An 18472-nucleotide genomic window follows, 5' to 3' on the forward strand; every position below is an offset into this window, starting at 1 on the left:
AAAACAGAAGGGCTGAGCGCATACCAGGGCTCTTGTGGAAATAGTGGAGTAGGATTCCCAAGACTCTGGACAAAGCAGATGCTACACTGGAGCACATTCAAGCAGCCAGCCCATGGAAAGGTCCTGTGGTAAGGAGTAGGGAAACCATATTAACCTGTAGGACATATGCAAGCCAGCCCTGAGGCATCCTGCAAGATCTCCAGATGGTTCCCAGACTCCTGAGCATGCTCGCATGCCGGTAAATTCTTTTTACCAAAACCTAAATTGAAAAGACATTCTTTTTTCTTTCTTTTTCTCCTTTTTGTAGCTTTTCAAGACAGGATTTCTCAACGTAGCCCTGGCTGTCCTAGAATTTGCTCTGTAGACCAGGCTGTCCTCCAACAAATGTGCTTAACAGTCTTAAGAATCCTTAGGATTGGGCTGGGGATTAAGCTCAGTGGTAGAGCGCTTACCTAGGAAGCGCAAGGCCCTGGGTTCGGTCCCCAGCTCCGAAAAAAAAAAAAAAAAAAAAAGAATCCTTAGGATTGCCAGGCATAAGATCTTCAAAACAGGGTTTCTCTGTGTAGCCCTGGCTGTCCGGGAACTCATTCTGTAGACTAGGCTGACCTCAACCTCACAGAGATCCACCTGCCCCTGCCTCTGTAGTGCTGGGAACTGGGATAAAGGCATGTGCTGCCACTGCCTAGAACTGATACATGCTCTTAACTACCAAGCCATCCCTCAAGTACAGCTGTTGGCAGAATGACGATTCTTCCCACACAGAGCCTTGGCGCTCCTAAGACAGTTGTATGGCCTGATTGAGGCAACCGGTGTCTTCCTGCCTCACAGGCTTGACACTACCATTAACCCACCAGTCTTTCCCATACCCTGGCACCTCCAATGGTTTTTTATCTGTCATACCAGGACAAGTTTCATCCTCTTGTCTGTATCACGTAGAGTGTGCTGCCCACCTCAGGACCTTGCACTTGTTCCCATTGCTTACGGGCTCCTCCCCACGAGCTCTGCCTCTATCTTCCTTCCACCTGTCCCTTCTGGGCGGGGCCTCTTCTGAACACATGCTTCAAACTGTAGCCTTCATCTCCAACCTGCCCGCCCCTTGCTGTATTTCCTACAACTTCCTCAGTCCAGTGATCCTGTTCTGGAGGCTTCAAAGACTGAGGGTGAACAGTTATAGGTGTCATTAACTTCAGAAAGTAAATGGATGAGTAGTGAGTAAACAGCTTCCTTATTTATACTGTCACTATTTATGAATAACATTACTTGTAAAACAAAATTTTCCAAAGGTATAAGATATGGGAAAGCATGTCTGTCATCGCAGTGATTACAATATGTCAGGATAACTCAAGTTCTATCTAGAATGAGTTATTTGTGATGGCCACACAACTGAATAAACTAGAAACCAGCAACTATATTTAGGAACTGACATCAAGGTATATGGGTAACGTTCCAATAAAGCATTAAGAATAAGAAAGCTGGGCAGTGATGGCGCACACCTTTGATCCCAAGACCCAGACAGCACAAACAAGTGGATGTCTGTGAGTTAGAAGCCATACTGGTCTACAGAGTGAGTGTCAGGACATGCAGGGTTGCAGAGAAACCCTGTCTTGAGAGAGAAAAAACCCTACCAAGAAGAAGATAAGTAACTAGCAATTCGATGTTATCTGTTGGGCTGCAGAGGTAGCTCAGCGGGGATCTGTTTGCCTAGTATGCTAGGGCAAGGTTTTATCTCCTCATGTCCACACCCACACACTCACACACCCACACCCACACCCACACACACACACACACACACCCCACACATACACACACACACCACACACACCCCACACATACACACACACACCCACACCCACACACACCCCACACATACACACACACACCCCACACATACACACACACACCCCACACATACACACACACCACACACATACATCCACCCACCCACACACACACACCCCACACATACACACACACCCACACCCACACACACACACACACCCCACACATACACACACACCCACACCCACACACACCCCACACATACACACACACACCACACACACACACACACACACACACACACACACACACACACCACACACATCCCTAAACTGAGGACATGACTGCTCCATAGTATAGTATTGTTGAGGGGAAGGCTTTTATTGTACATATGAGAGAGAGAGAGAGAAAATAGCCAGAGGCATCTGGAAGAATCCAGAGCAGAGAGAGCAGCAGGCTGGTCCTGGCCAGGAGAGGGGCAGAGTAGAGACAAAGGAACAAGAGTGTGCACAGTCACACAGCAGGGTTCTAAGGACAATGAGTAGCTGCAGGAGGAATGCTCATGAGCTGGGGGAGTTTGTAGTGTGTAGTGAGAATTCTGAAATTTGGTTTCATTACAAACACAAAAATTATAACTGTTTTTGTTTCAATCTCAGGTGTGGAGAAATGTGGCTGCTGCATAACAGCTGACTATGGTTTGCCTCACACTCTAGCAGAGGCGTGGTTCTGCCAGCTGCAGACATTTTCTGCAACTGTGTGACAAATGTAATTCCAAGGACCTTTCAGAGGACATATAAATGCTACAGCCCTGATGGTATGGTGGGTGGTTGCTGGTCACTCAGGGCTGTGGTTTGTGGTTTGTTAGTAGTCCTGCTCAAAGAAAAAAAGAAATTAGATCTCTCTCTCTCTCTCTCTCTCTCTCTCTCTCTCTCTCTCTCTCTCTCTCTCTCCCCCCCCCCCCACCCCATCCCCAATCCTTCTTCCTCTTCTAACTATAGTGATAGGGGGTGAAACAGGAAGCAGGGGGTTGGGGGTGGAAGGAATAAAGGGTGAAAAAAAGAAGAACCCACAAAGTAGCAAAGACTGTAGCACCCAACATGTGATAAAGAAAAAATATAAACTTTGATTTCAAATGCCATAGAGGAAACAGCAAGGGACAAAGAAATTAATTTTTTTCCAAGAGGCCAGCAAAAAATTTATTGCCTGCTAACACTGGGATATCCCCTGATTTGCTTCCAGAGATTTCCTGTTTTTTCTTTTTCTTCATATATTTTGTTTCAAAGTTTTTGAAAGACTAGCTGAGCAGTGGGAAGAAACTGCAGGTGGAAATGGAGGAGCTTGAGAACAAAAACCAGCTGAAATGGAAAAACAAAATGGTCACTCTGCTCTTCCATTTCAGAAAAGGGCGGGTGCAGAGTTGGTGGTGCAACTGGAGAGGCTGCAGGTGGGAGTGGAACATCTTGGGAAGTGAGGAGCACCAGAGAAGAGAACAAAAGGCACCAATGACTGAGCAAAAGAGTGGGAATCTGGGGCTGGAGAGATGGCTCAGGGGTTAAGAACACTGACTGCTCTTCCAGAGGTCCTGAGTTCAAATCCCAGTAACCACATGGTGGCCCACAACCATCTGTAATGGGATCTGATGCCCTCTTCTGGTGTGTCTGAAGACAGTGATAGTGTACTTCTATATAATAAAAATAAATAAATAAATAAATAAGTCTTAAAAAAAAAAAGAGTAGGAATCTGTACCAGAGGTTGCTCTGTACCAGAGGGTGGTCGAGTCAGAGAAAATCTAAAAAAGTGGGAGGACAATCTGATGAAACTTCTCATATGGAGAGAAAGGGTTAATCTAGAACCAACTGTACTGCCAGAGTGGGAGGAGGGGCAGCCAGCTTAGATCACCCTCATCTTTCCTAGTAGTCCCAGCCTAATGGTGTGGGACAGGGTTATGATGAGACAAGATGGAGTCCTACAAAATGACAGGTCTAAACTGGTTTAAAGAGACCATGATTTCATATGGGATGCACTCATTTTATATTCAAAACATTATTCCCTAAGACTGGAAGGGATCGTAACAGCTGTACTACAGGCTGGTCTTAAGTTCCTACCATGGTTAATATGGTGGAGGGAAGGAGCCATGAATATTAAATAGTGGGGTTAACGAATATAGTCAAAGACCAGTTGCTAGGGGAAGGGAGGTACTCTGACATACAAGAATTGATCTGATTTGATGATGTTACTAAGAACAATGTCACTTAGTGGCTTTAAGAGCTTGGGACAAAGTTGAGGAGCTCTGGAAAAAGTTTACCTTGTTTACAAAGATTATACAAGGTTCTAGAGAAGCCTTTACTAATTTTTTTTTTAACAAAGATTAGTCTTAGCTGTGAACAAAGCTGTAACAGACCCTGATACAAGGCAGGTGTTGATAGAGACCCTGGCATTTGAAAATTTGAATACTGAATGTAAAAAAGTTATTAGACCATTAAAGGCACAGGCAATGCCTATGTGAATGGCTAAGGGATATGACCAATATTGGTTCTAATGTGTACCATATTAATACAATAGTTATAGCAAGGGGTCTCCAATACCAAAACGCCTGGTGCTTCAGTTGCAGGAAATGCAGTCATTTGCAAAGAGATTATGACCAAGCTGCTAAAGATCTCAGGTCTCAAAATACTTAGTGCCATAACTGTAAGAAATACTGTACTTTGGGCCACAAAAGTGGATGGCCCATTTCTAGGAACAATGGTTTCCCTAAACCTCAAACAGAAAGAATACCTTGGCTTCCAGGGTATGCATGTAAATGCCAGCACTGAGCACTGACTCTTTAGGGTGCAGATCCTAAAGAGATGTTCAAGGCAATTTCTTGCCATCAGAAAACAAAATGGGGGGCAGGGGGAGCTCGAGGCCCCATAACAAGAAGTACAAGCCAACTGGCTCTTGCTGGCCAAGAAATAACATGCAGCCATAGAAAGATCTAATCAGGGGTTGGGGATTTAGCTCAGCGGTAGAGAGCTTGCCTAGCAAGCACAAGGCCCTGGGTTTGATCCCCAGCTGGGGGGGGGGGGGGGGGAGAAAGATCTAATCACACCTTAAAGGAAATGCTTATAGCACCAAACAGAAGAATGAAAATCCCCAGGGATAGACTAAATAGTGCTCTGCCAACTTTAAATTTTCTGAATGTTAATGAGAAAGGATCAATAACAGCCCAGAGACACTGACTGGGTCATAGAAAAAACTGTGACATTAAATCAGCCTATCTATATTCTATAAGGATGTATTAACAACTAAATGGAAGGCAGCCAAAATTTTGCATTGCAGATACAGATTATATTCCACAAGAAATTAAAAGTTATGGATATCATTGAAACAGATAAAGATTAGAATTGAACAGAAAAGGTCTCCTGAAAACAGTGGTCACTGACCGAAAAGGGCTTATTTCGGTTTATAGTTTCCTGATAGACACAGCACAATTAATGGCTTAAAACAGGTGATAAATATAGTGAGAATTCTGGGATTTTTGCTTCTTTAAAAAACAGAAATATTACAAGAAAGTGTTTTCGTTGTAATCCCAGGTGTGGGGGTACGGGGCTGCTTCGAGGCAGTGGACCATGATTTCCCTCGTGCTCTAGCGGGGGCTTGGTTTTGCTCACTGCAGATAGTTTCTGCAATTGTGTGATGATTGACACTCTGGGGACTCTTCAGAGGGTATGTAAGTGCCACAGCCCCATAAGTGTGGTTGTTGGTTGCTCAGGGGGCTTGGCTGCAGTTCATTAGTAGCTGTGCTCAAAGAAACAAAAGGGAAAAAATTAGATTCAGGGATACTCCCTCTCTCTGTCATTCTTCCTCTACTTGGTGACAGGGGTGAAACTGGGAGCTGATGAAGGGTGGGAAGAAGAACCCACAAAGAAGCGAAGACCAGCTGCAATAGTAGAGATGAGAAGAGCTAGGAGCAGGCACTGTGACCCTGAGGGAGCCTGGAGCCCAGCGTGCACTTTGGCTAACTGGCCCACAGAGAGCCACTTGAACCTTCTGCCTTTAGGAATTTAGGAAAATGGGAGTTTCCTTTGGGCCTGACACGGGTTAGATGGATAAGGCCACTTGACGCCAAGCCTGGTGACTGAGTCTACTCTTAGGCCTCGCATGGTAGGAGCCCTTTGCCTGTTATCCCTGAATGTGCACACACTCACACACAAAAATGGATGAATAAAATGTAATGAAGAAAAATAAGGTGCTCGCCACCACTGCCTGGTTTAAATCTCAGCACTCAAGAGGCAGAGGCAGGAGGATCTCTGTGAGTTCAAGGCCAGCCTGCTCTACATAGTGAGGTTCCAGGATAACCAAGCTACACAGAAAAACCCTGTCTGGGGGTGGGAGTGAACCCTAAACTTTTTTTAAAAGAACAAAAGAGTGGAGAATAAGGGCAAAGCCTAGAGTCCCAGCAGGAGGTTAGGACAGATTGAGCAACATCCATCCACTCAGAGACAAGGAAGGAAAGGAAAGACCAATCTGCAGGAGCTAAGGAATCCTGTTGACAAACTCCAGAGAAGTCAGAAGAGCCAGAGGTGGAGGTGTGAGACAGAACCCCATGTGTGTTGCAAAGCCAACTGCACTGCAACTCTCACCCACTCATTCAGGTCCTGTTGCTGTTTTAATCTAATTTCAGAGAGAATCTGAGATTAGGTAAGAAGTTCTTGGTCTAGACCCATGGTTCTCAACCTTCCTAACCTTGTAACATTTTAATACAGTTCCCCATGTTATGGTGATCACAAAAATAAAATTATTTTTGTGGCTACTTTGTAACTGTAATGTAAATATTTAATCTGCAGGATATCTAATATTCAGACCCCTATAAAAGAATCATTCAACCTACAAACCCACAGTTTGAGAACTGCTGGTCCAAATCCTTAAACATTTGCAACCAAACCAATAAACCCTTGATCAGACCTGGGCTGAAGATCACTTGTTCAGAAAGGACTTCCCAGGCACCCTCAGTATCCCATATTCTCTCCTGAACATGAGGACAGAGGCCCTGTATCTGGGTGTGGGTGTTTTCACCTTCATTTCCTCTAGACCTACATGTCCCAGGAATGGAGGCTCCTGATTCAGAGGTTCAAAGTTCAATTCCCTTTTCCTTATACTCTAGGTACCCACAGCACAACAAATATCACTGTGCCTGGCCCTATGCACCCCCTCCCACCCGTTTACTCTGCCCTCCTCCTGCCCAACAGACTGTGGCTGCTTAGGACTCCTAAGTGAGGTCAACCTCAACCACATAGAGGCTACTTACTGTCAATCCCTCCCTGCAGGACTCTGAGTCACAGCATGACTATGCAGTTAGAGGCCAGCACACACCAAATAAGGGAAGGCAGAGGTGGTTGTGTCCAATGTTTGATTGCAGAAACTGAGCACACAGGCAGGTCATAAACTCAGGCCATACAGCCAATGAAATGCCCTTCCTGGCCCCCTGTGCCCTTCCTTCAACCACACTAAGCAGAATGCTGTGACAAAGCCACTTAGTGTACATACCCTAAGAAAGAGAGCAGCTCCTCAGGAACAATGAGGGAATGTAAGCTGGCAGGGTGGTTTTCACCATCACCCCACTCTAAGGAAGGAGCAAGCATGGCAGAAAGGAGGGGATTGCCATGCACACACGGGAAAGAACAGACTGTACCTAAGGAACATTTCTCTTGATCTGTTCACAGGACAGGTGTCGCCAGTTCACAAAGTGCTGACACTGCCCCTAAACCCAGCTCAATGATGCAACCTGTGAGATCAGAGCATCGGAGGTCCTAAAAGAACGATGCTCTTGGAAAGCTCCCCAGGCAGGTCCCAGACTTCCTGCCAAGTGGGAGACCATGAGGGCATCTGCCCTATCATTTGCCCGTGGCCAAGGGTAGGTCCACTTGCCCCAGTCATCTGCTCTCTGAACCCTGGACTGTGTCTGTCTATATGTGTGCACAGACCAGCACTTCTCTCTGCTCCACATGGAACTTCCCAGTTCCTAGGGCTCAAACTCTGATGTAATCTGCCACAGGAAGGGGTACTGACTGGGCTGGTACGACAAGGGAAGTCACCCATAGCTGGAATCCTGGCTCATCTGCAGACTAGAGATACTAGGCCCAGCAGCACCTTGCCTCACTCAGGACACCCCCAGGACTGGCAAGTGAAGACACTGGTGGCAATGTTTCCCAACCTCTCTGTGTGCCTGGTGGACGGCCTGTAGCTCCTCACTCCCAGCATGGAGGAGGGAAAACAATGGTAAATCAAGCTAAGCACAGGAGTGATTAAGAAAGATTCTAGCTCCTGTGTCTCCACAAGCTTAGCCTAGACAGTTCTTTTCTGGGAAAGGTTTCCATCACGTGAAGGATGGCCCGATGGCTGGGCACTGGAGGTGCTTAGTGCAAGGCAGATGCTGGGGCAGCTGGCAAACGCTATGGTGTTTCACGCACAGGTCAGGAGGATACACATCAAGGCTGTGAAGGTAAACAACCAATGTCGTCACGTAACAAAACAAGCCAGAAGCAAGCGTCGGGTCCCAAAGACCCTCACCTCCCACCCTAAAACCTCTTCAGCCCTCAGCTCTGTTTCCCTCCCCCAGCTTTTGACTCCTTTTTTTTTTTTTTTCTTTTCTTTTTTTTTCTTTTTTTCTTTTTTCTTTTTTTTCAGAGCTGGGGACCGAACCCAGGGCCTTGCACTTGCTAGGCAAGTGCTCTACTGCTGAGCTAAATCCCCAACCCCCTTTTTGACTCCTTTACAACCAAGCCATTGACCTGGTTTTCTAGGTCCTCTGCTCTGGCTTCTAGTCTTCTCTCTGCTGCCCCTCTCTCCCCTTTAAGTTCAGTCTAGGTCTTCCCCTATACAATAAAAACCTCCCCAATCATACCTGTATTGTTCATGTTTTCATTTTCATTATCTGGTACCAAAACCAAGGAGAGAGATAAAGGAGCCTCCTTCCATCCCCTTTGTCTACTTGGTGTTTCTCTGGCTCCTAGAGCCTGACATCTGTCTCTCCATCTCTCTGGCTTTTATACCTTCAAGGGCGTCTCTGTACAAAGACACTCCAAGGTTGGAGAAATTGGAGGCTGGTTTCCACTGCAGCTATGGAAACACAGGCCCAGAGAAGCAGAAACTTAGAGGCAAAGGCAGCAGCGCACCACAGAACTCACCAATTGGCTCTCCCAGCAGTTTGTTTGCACAGACTGAGTAGAGCCAGGCCCCTACTGCCTCTAAGTGAGATACTCTCAGTCCTAACTACCCTAGCAAGAGAGGTGAGCAGAGCCTTTTAGGCAAGAAAAGAATTTACCAGGTCCTTTTCTATTTATTTGAGATACAAGTCTCAATATGCTGTCCAAGTTGATGTCGTACGTATGGGCTCAAGCCTCCTGCTCAGCCACTCAAGGAACTAGGCTACACTTGGCTTTTATACTTTTGGAGGTGGGTGGGGATGAAACCGAGGCCTCATACAAGCTAAGCAAGAGCCTCCCACTGCACTACATACATTCCCACACAATAGGGCAGTTCTTGGCTTCCGTCTCTTACAGAGGCATCAACCCCATCCAAGATGAGATGGACTTGGCTCTGCCACATATCTGAGGAAAGAAGAACACCTTCTCTGGGTAAATGGAAACAGGGAAAGAGACAAACATGGGCTACCCAGACCATGGAGGCCTTCTCATCCACAGAGATGAACGGAACTCACACACCCCCAGAAGAAAGGTGACCCCTCACTCCTCCTCTACTGGTTCTATTTTGAGTGACCTGGTATGTTGTGGTTTTTTTCAAATAGCAGGGCAAGGAGTCAGCTCCACATGCCAGTCATTTAAGTGTGTGCTCAGTGACTCCACACCTGCTTTAGCCCTCAGCTGTGTGAGGAAATGAGCAAGGGCTGTGCTCTGCATCCACAGGAGCGGGACAGGGCTTGATGAGCAAGCTGTTAGGCTCCTGAACTCAGCAAGCCTTACGGCTGCTGACACCACATGGACCTAAGTACTGGGATTCCACAGAAGCCAGAGGGGAAACTTGTAATAGAACCAGATCCCTTGTCCAAAAGAACCCACACTTCCCATTTAAGCATAAAAGTTCCCAGACTTGGGTGCCCCTCAGCTCAGTTCCTGCCTAATTCACTTCCTGAAAAGGAATGGCAAGTCGTCATCTCCAGGGACACACACAGGATTGTAACGTCACCCTGCTCTCTTCAACCCATAGCAGAAAGGGCGTACGGGAGGACTCTTCAGCAAGTTCACAGTTCTACAAACCTGACCTGGTCACTCTGTACAAAATGCCAAATGAGAGGGAACCTATGGAAAAGAACTGCAGTTTCTAAGACTGGTGTGTTGTGGCTACCAGGTCCCTTACAAGCAGGCTGTACTGGATAGGTTTATGTCAACTTGACACAAATTAAAGTCATCTAAGAGAGGGGAACCTCAATTAAGAAAATAACTTCACAAGATCAGACTGTAGGCAAGTCTATAGGGCATTTTCTTAATTAGTGATTTATAGGGAAGGCCTAGTCCATCGTGGATGGTGCTATCTCTGGGATTGTGGTCCTGGAGTCTATAAGAAAGCAGGCTGAGCAAGCCATGAGGAGCAAGTCAGTAAGCAGCACTCCTCCATGGCCTCTGCATCAGCTCCTGCCTCCAGGTTCCTGTCCTGTTTGAGTACCTGTCCTGACCTCCTTCAATGGCAGGCTATGGAAGTGTAAGCCAAACAAACTCTTTCTTCCTTATCTTGCTTTTGGTCACGGTGTTTCAACATAGCAACAGTAACCATAGGACACAGGACACAGGAGGAAGAAAGCATAACCAGGGCTGGGAGTTAAGGGGCCCTGGCATCAGCTCACCATGTGACCCTGACTGAATCACTTCCACTTCTGGGCCTCAGTGTCCTCAGACAATTGTGGCCATGTGACAGTGACATTATTCCCTAAGCTGCAAACATTGTGTGGTTACTTAAGTATGTGATTTTGACTAGTATTTTCATTAAAATTAACTTGTAAGTAAAGGAGCAAGGCCCTAGACCAGAGAAGCAAATATCACTCACTTTTAAAGTTATCTTTAAAAAAAAAAAGGGGGGGGGGGGGTTGGGGATTTAGCTCAGCGGTAGAGCACTTGCCTAGCAAGCGCAAGGCTCTGGGTTCGGTCCCCAGCTCCGGAAAAAAAAAAAAACAAGGACAAATTGATAAGATTTTCAGGAGGTGGGAGAGGAGATAGGGTCTTACCAAGTAACTCAGGCTAGCCTGAAACTCACTCTGTAACCCAGGCTGACCTCAAATTTGTGACAACCCTCCTGCCTCAGCCTCCAGAATACTAGGATCACAGCTGTGGTTCACCATACCTGGCCCTGCTGCGAAGACTGAAGGATCTAAATGGATGTGGAGCCAGACATAGCCGCACAAGTCTACACTCTTGAGAAGTCAAGGCAGGAGGATAATGAATTTGAGCCCAACCTGTGTTTCAGGGCCTGAGGGATAAAATACAATCACACGAACATACAAAAGAGATAGATTTATCATGTTCGCGGGTATGAGAAATCCGAGTAGAGATGGGAATTTCCCTAACGTGATGCATAATCCCTATCCAAATCCAACTGTTTTGTAGAAACTGACAAACTATAAAATTTCTATGGACATATGTAAAAGTAACTTATTCTCCTGTTGTAATTGTCGTCTCTGAGGCTCGCTGCCTCAGTCTGCTGACCTTGCCTGGAAGCTTCTAGCCCTCTGTACAATCTTATCTAGGCCTAGAATGCTTTCAGCCTCTGAGACTTACTGTTGAATAAATATGCTCACCCGTTCTAGTTCTTTCTGAGCTCTGGCCAGTTCAACTCAGCTGTTCTGCATCGAAACTCCTCTCCACGATAACTGATTCAATCTGGCCTCTCGGCTTCTGAATTGCTAAAACTGGCCTCATGAACTAACTTTGGCAGTATGTTCTAATTCCCTGGCTCCTCCTCATTCTCTGGCCCATTCTTTCTTTACCTGTGTCTAGCTCGTTCACTTTCTGCAACCTGCCTCTGTACAACTACACAGTGCCTTCTGCCTCTCTGCACTGCTCTCTTAAGTAGCTTCCCTTTCCTCTCTCTTCTTGTGAGAGTTGGACATATCCTGGTCTGTCAAATCTTTCTCTGATTCGTCACTTTGCCTGCCAATCAATTAAACATCACTTTCAAAAATGGGTGCTTCCGTCTACAAACTAACTTTACGTTCATTCCTTGAGTTTAAAGGTGTCTACTAAGGGTATGTCTATATTTCAGCCAAAGGGATTAAAGGTGTCTGAGAGACACCACAACTAGAAACAGGTTAGTTTGGCTTTCTTTTTTCCCCCCAGTAAATAACACAGTCCTGGGGTTCACAGTGTGATCAAAAACCTGCAACAGATAGATGAAGGATCCCAAGTAATGTTAAGAAAGAACCGCTCTTCGGGCTTGGGCTTCGGTGCGACATGGCTAAACGCACCAAGAAGGTCGGGATCGTCGGAAAATACGGGACCCGCTATGGTGCCTCCCTCCGGAAAATGGTGAAGAAAATTGAAATCAGCCAGCACGCCAAGTACACTTGCTCCTTCTGTGGCAAGACCAAGATGAAAAGGCGAGCCATTGGTATCTGGCATTGTGGTTCCTGCATGAAAACAGTGGCCGGCGGGGCCTGGGCCTACAATCCCACTTCTGCAGTCACAGTGAAGTCTGCCATCAGAAGACTGAAGGAACTGAAGGACCAGTAGAAGCCTACCTTCTGAGACTTGCCTGGTCTGCAATAAATGGGCTAATTTACAGAAAAAAAAAAAAAAAAAAAAAGAAAGAAAGAAAGAAAGAAAGAAAGAACCACAGTAGAGAGCCTGGCTCCTACCCAGCCTCTACTTATCAGCCGTGCACTGCTGGTAGGATGAGGTAGACCAGACTTTCCCAGCCTTAGCAGATCGGGCTCTTTGGACCCTCCAAATTCTGTTTGGGGTGGGGGTGGGAGGATGTCCTGTGATTGTATCCATTAGATATCAATAACACATACACACCCTGAGCTGTGACAAACTATCTCTATGCACTGACAAACACAAGCCCCAGGAGGTATAGGGACGTGGGGGTGGGAGGACAAAATTGTCTCAGTTGAGAAAGACTAGAAAAGAGTTACAAAGCAAAGAGAGAGAATGCCGTCCAGAAATAAACCTTTCCCATTTACAGTTAGCTGCGTTTTGACAAAGATACAGAGGCACTTTGATGGAAAGAGGGTGGGCTTTGTCTGAAATGAAGGCATGCCCAGGACCTACACAGTGTAAGTAAAGAAACAACTGCAGCACGTTACTCTCTGATGTCACACTTAAACTAGAAAAAAGTAGGAGACTAGGAAACACCCTGGGGTCAGGGCGTGTGTGGCACATGTGAAGACCAAAGTCTCTATCCCAACACCCACGAAAAAGCAGGGTAAGCAAGCGTAGTGGCCCACCCATAACTCCAACCTCGGAAGGTTCAGGATGCGTCAGAGTAAACTGAATAGCTAGAATAGCCAAATCTGGCCAGCTCTGGGTTCAAGCTCCTGCCTCAACCAATATAGAAGGCAGAGGGCAAACAAGGAAGGCAAGGTGGAGACCTCCACACACATTTATAAGCATGCATACTGACGTGCACAAACCTACCACCACCAACCCCCACCTCAATAAAGAGAATCTGTGATCTTAGGCTAGGCAAAGGTTTATTAATTACTCCAAAAGCATTATTCACATTAAAACTGTTAAACTGAGCTAGATGTGGTGGGTCCTATCTGTAATCCCCAGCATCGGGGAAGCTGGAGCAAGAGGCTATCCATGACAGAGAGGCCTCAAGGGCAACACAGTAAGTTCCAAGCCAGATGGCCTCCCACATAAAACTTTGTTGGAAATCAAAAACAAAATTTCAAACCCAAGGAGCTTGAGACAGAGCCTGTAGTGGATAGTACTTGCTGCTCTTACAGAGGACCACACAGTGGCTCAGAGACAATCTCTAGTTCCATTCCCAAAAGGTCACACACATGCCTTCTGACTTCAAAGGGCACCAGAGCACTCCCATAGTTCACACATACATGGAAATAAAACACTTACTCACAGAAACAATCAATTTAAAACATTTTTAAGTACTTAGGAGCTGGCTGTTCTAGAAGGCTTTCAGGGGTCTATCACCCTCTCCTGGCCTTCACAGGCACCAGACAGGCATGTAGTACAGACATGCATGTAGACAAAACACCCATAAACATAAAATTAAATTAATTCCAGAACCTAGAAAGCAAAGGCAGGCAGGTCTCTGTGAGTTTCAAGGCCAGCCTGGTCTACACAGAATTTGAGGCCAGAGAAAGGGACATAGCTGAGAGTGGCATGAACACCTTTTTGCTCACAGATATGCACTAGGAAACCTGGAATGTTAAGCACTTTAAATGTTCCCACTTCAAGGGAAGGGATGAACTTGAGAGACTGAGAAGCTAGATCCTGAGTTCTAGTCAGCATGGGCTACATGGCAAATTCCAAGCTAACTTGATGAGTGTAGTCTCCTAAAAATAAAAGCACAAAGTGAAGGAAGCCAGCCACACAGACAACAGCACTAGATTTTATGATTCCATTTATGTGAAATATCCAGAAAAGAAAAATTGCAAAGACAGAAAACTGAACACTGACTGTGCTACTAACACTGGCTACAAACCGGCACAAAGTAACTTCAGGAGAGGAGGGTCGCAAATGTGTTGTACATTCTACCCACTTACTAAAAATCCACTTGTGTTTACAATAGGTCAGTGACATAGTGCACAAATTATAACAAAGCTGTCAAGAATAAAATCAATGGGACGAAAGCAGAGCGAATATTACTGACATCATTGTTGACAGCACATGATAAAACTCCCTAAGAAAGAAAACTGGGCAGCATGAAATGTTAAACATTGCTTGGGGAGCTGGAGAGAGAGTGGTTAAAGAAGACATTTGCTTTTCCAGAGGACCCAAGTTCAATTCCTTGCACCACACAGTGGTTCCTTCCAGTTCCAAGAGATCAGACACTCTCTTCTAACTTGTATGGGTACCAAGCATTCATATGGTGCATACACACACATACAGACAAAACATCCACATATAAAATATAAAATGAATACATCTAATAAAAATTTGTTTTAAAAAAAATTGCTTGGGCTCTAACAATGGCTCAGGAGTTAAGAGTACTTGTTGCTCTTGTAACTAAGTTCAGTTCCCAGTACTAACATGGCAAATAACAACTGTCTGTCCAAAGGAGCTGATGTCCTCCCACAGGTACTGCATGTACAGGACATGTGGATACAAGATAAAATAAAAACAATACTTTTTTTTTAAAGATTTATTATATATAAGTACACTGTAGCTGTCTTCAGAGACACCAGAAGAGGGCATCAGATTTCATTACAAATGGTTGTGAGCCATCATTTGGTTGCTGGGATTTGAAATTAGGACCTTCAGAAAAGCAGTCAGTTCTCTTAACCACTGAGCCATCTCTCCAGCCCAAAACTCTTTGACACAGGATCTCTTACTATGCAGCCCTGTAGACCAGGCTGGCCTAGAACTCACAGAGATCCTACTATCTCTGCCTCCCAAGAGCTAGGACTAAAGCTGTGCACTACCTAAATAAATGTAGCTTTAAAGAAAACAACAAAAATTAGCACATTGTTCCTTGAAATTCAAATCAAGAAAACCAGCAGAAGGCTGGGAATACAACTTTGCACAGTTAAACAGTTCATGGGAGTACCCTTCAAGTGTTCACCATTTCTGTCATCCCCAGTTGGTACATGAGACCTTGAGAACCCCATGGTAAGTAAAAGACTGGAGAGAACTAGGAAAGACACATTGTTAATGTTGTTATCCAGGAGGGTATGAAACAGAGTAGCACTCTCTAGGTGCCATGCCAGTACCAGCATACCAAACAAACAAAAGTCTTGGGACTGGGCAGGCCCAAATCTCAGCAATGTCTGAATAGCAGCCCAGTGAAGGCCGGGTGGCCCATGGACCTCACCTGCTGTGTTAGAACTGTCTGACAATGCTGGCTAGAACGATCTGGGATGGATTCTGGAAACCCCATCCAGGTTGGAGGAATGTCTGAGCAATCAGAAATCCTACTTCTGTGGATCTGTAGTGTGTGCACAGGCCACACATTGTTGTTTTATCCAATTGCCTAAGTGAAGGGACATTAACAGTGCTCAGGGAGCTGGAGAGATGGCTTAGTGGTTAGGAGCACTCACTGCTCTTCCAGAGGTCCTGAGTTCAAATCCCAGCAACCACATGGTGGCTCACAGCCATCTGTAATGAGATCTGATGCCCTCTTCTGGTGTGTCTGAAGATAGCAACAGTGTACTTACACATAATAATAAAAAAAATTCACTTAAAAAATAGTTTAAAAAAAAAAAAAAACAGTGCTCAGGTGCTAGGTGAGAGAAGGAAGCTAGGTTTCCAGTATCTGTCACACCACTGCCACATACAGGTAGGGTTTGCCAGTCCCTAGTTACCTCTGAAACAGTTACAGTAGCTAACATTTGCAGAAGAATTCCTATGTGCCTGGCATAGTTCTGAGCACTACAGATTATCGACCCTTCTCAGAGAAGAGAAAACTGAGATGCCAATAAGCAAAGTTAACCAAGGTCACTCAGTGGAAGACAAACAGGGAGAATCTCAGGGGAGGGGTAACAACAACTGTTGTCTTAAGATGTGCAGGCACTAGTCCCTGAAGTCTCCACCAGAAACTCTGAAGGGGCCACCTGTACTAGAGATGCACACAGGCAAGGAGGTCTCCCTACACTGGCATGTGACCCCATCCGATTCACTGAAGTGTGTCACTAAATAGTGCCAGTTTCCTGTTCTTTCATCCTGGGAATTCCCTAACTTCACACCAACACTTTCTCAAACTTGAGTGGGCATTGAACAAACCAAAGAAAATAAGCTTAAAAATGCAGATTCCCTAGGCCAAAACAAGTCTTGAAGAGCAGCCTGAAATGTTTCACAAGCTGTCCAACTAATGGGAGCAGATTCTTCTCAGTCACACAGGAAATCTGGCCAGGTTGGTCTGGAAACACCTGAATACCAAACAACACACTGAACACTCAGAAGACTGCGTCTAAAGACCCAGCGTCCCACCCTATCAGGAAACTGTGGAGAAGTGAATGTAGCTTTGACAAGGCACCAGGCATTGCTGCGTGTAGCAGAACACACCTGTCATCTCAGCACCAGAAGTCTAAGGCTGGAGAACTGAGTACCAGGCCAGCCAGAGCTACATAGCAGGGCTTTAGTCTCAGAAAAAGGCCTGGTCTATGAATGGGACTAAGTTAATATAATGTTTGACTAGCATGCACAGTGCTCAAGTCTCCAACACCTCATAAAACTGGGCAGAGTGGTGCACATCTCAAATCCCAGCACTGGGAGGGTAGAGGCAGGAAGACCAATGTTTGGTCAATGTCACTCTCATAAGGAGTTTGAGCCAATGTTTGGTCAATGTCACTCTCATAAGGAGTTTGAGCCATCCTGGGCTACATGACATCCTGTCCTTATTTAAAACACACACATACACAGAGGGGGGGGGGGAGACAGAGAGAGAGACAGAGAGACAAACAGAGACAGAGATAGACAGAATGAATGAATATGAGACTAGGACCAAGGTGCTCCTTTGGGATCCCACATCTGATGCTGGTTCCAGTTCCATACAGCTCCCATAATCTACTAGTGAGTCTCTGCCCTGAACGAGAGGGGAAGGTCAGTAGTCCTCTCTAATCACTCCAACCATTATCCTGTCCTCCAATAGAACCCAGTACCTCCCTATTGATCATCTCCCTAGGTCAAACACCAGTGTCCCTCACTCGCACGGGAAGAGGAAAGCCCGGGTCCAAATCCTAATTAGTTCTCACAATTCGGGGCCGGTCATGCCTCCAAGTCTGGCGACCCCCAGGGGTAAAGCAGTCCTCGCTATAATGCAGTCTTATCCCAGAGATGCCAAGCACGGCTGTGCAAAGTGAGCGGCCCAAGGTCATCAGTTAAAAAGGGGCCGCAGAAGGTGCGACTGCGGCCAGCAGGGCTAGCCAGGGCCGCAGCCACGCCTCAAACTCCACAGGTACCGGGAAGGGTCACAGGAGGAGGGTCAGCGGCAGGGCAGGGCGCTCGCGCGTCTGGTTCCCCGGCCTCCTGGTGTCCCCAGTCCCCGTTCTAGCCCCCTTCCGCGATCCGCGCCCTTGGAAGCTCACCGGACTTCGGAGGGTAACGATAGGCCGAGTTGGCCTGAATGTCGATGTCCTCCACGCCCGCGATGCGGCGACTCAGGATGGAGCCCATGGTGCGGGTTTCTGCGGACCAGCCGGAGAGGAGGGGGTGACGGCTGCGGCGTCCTCACACGGACATGGCTCAGACCAGGCCGCACCGACGCGTACCCGTACCCGCCGCCGCCGCCGCCGCCGCCGCCGCCGCCGCCGCCGCGGCTCCTCTCCACAGCCCCCGCCCCCGGCCGCCCAGGCCTAGGCCCGGCGCCCCGCCCCCCTCGCTAGGCCCCGCCCCGCAGCTCCAGGGGAAATGGAGTCCACGCCCGGACGCCGATGCGCCTGCGTACTACGCTTCCCAGGATTGCCCCCCCCCTCACGTGAGTGGCCACGGTGGGATGGACCAAGAGGCCCGGTCTGCGGGGGTTATCTCCTTCACAGACACTAACCTCTGCGGCTCCACTGGACATTGAAACCGGAATGCCT

The 18472-nt window shown here is 46.8% G+C and overlaps 1 protein-coding gene and 1 pseudogene across 14 annotated transcripts in view; one reads left to right on the forward strand and one right to left on the reverse strand.

Moving 5' to 3' along the window:
* The window catches only part of Mgrn1 (mahogunin ring finger 1), a 49319-nt gene extending 31102 nt beyond the window's left edge, over nucleotides 1-18217 (reverse strand). For 10 of the 14 annotated variants that reach the window (NM_001439704.1, NM_001439707.1, NM_001439702.1 and 7 more), the window contains 1 exon segment: nucleotides 17978-18217. In NM_001439704.1, coding sequence (NP_001426633.1) covers nucleotides 17978-18065 — 88 coding nt within the window. In that variant the 5' untranslated portion in view covers nucleotides 18066-18217. 14 annotated transcript variants of the gene reach the window in all.
* Nucleotides 12194-12553, forward strand: Rpl37a-ps12 (ribosomal protein L37A, pseudogene 12; annotated as a pseudogene).
* Nucleotides 18218-18472: the final 255 nt, after the last annotated feature.

Source organism: Rattus norvegicus, chromosome 10 (genome assembly GCF_021556685.1).
Source record: "Rattus norvegicus strain SHRSP/BbbUtx chromosome 10, alternate assembly SHRSP_T2T, whole genome shotgun sequence".
Taxonomy (NCBI): Eukaryota; Metazoa; Chordata; class Mammalia; order Rodentia; family Muridae; genus Rattus; species Rattus norvegicus.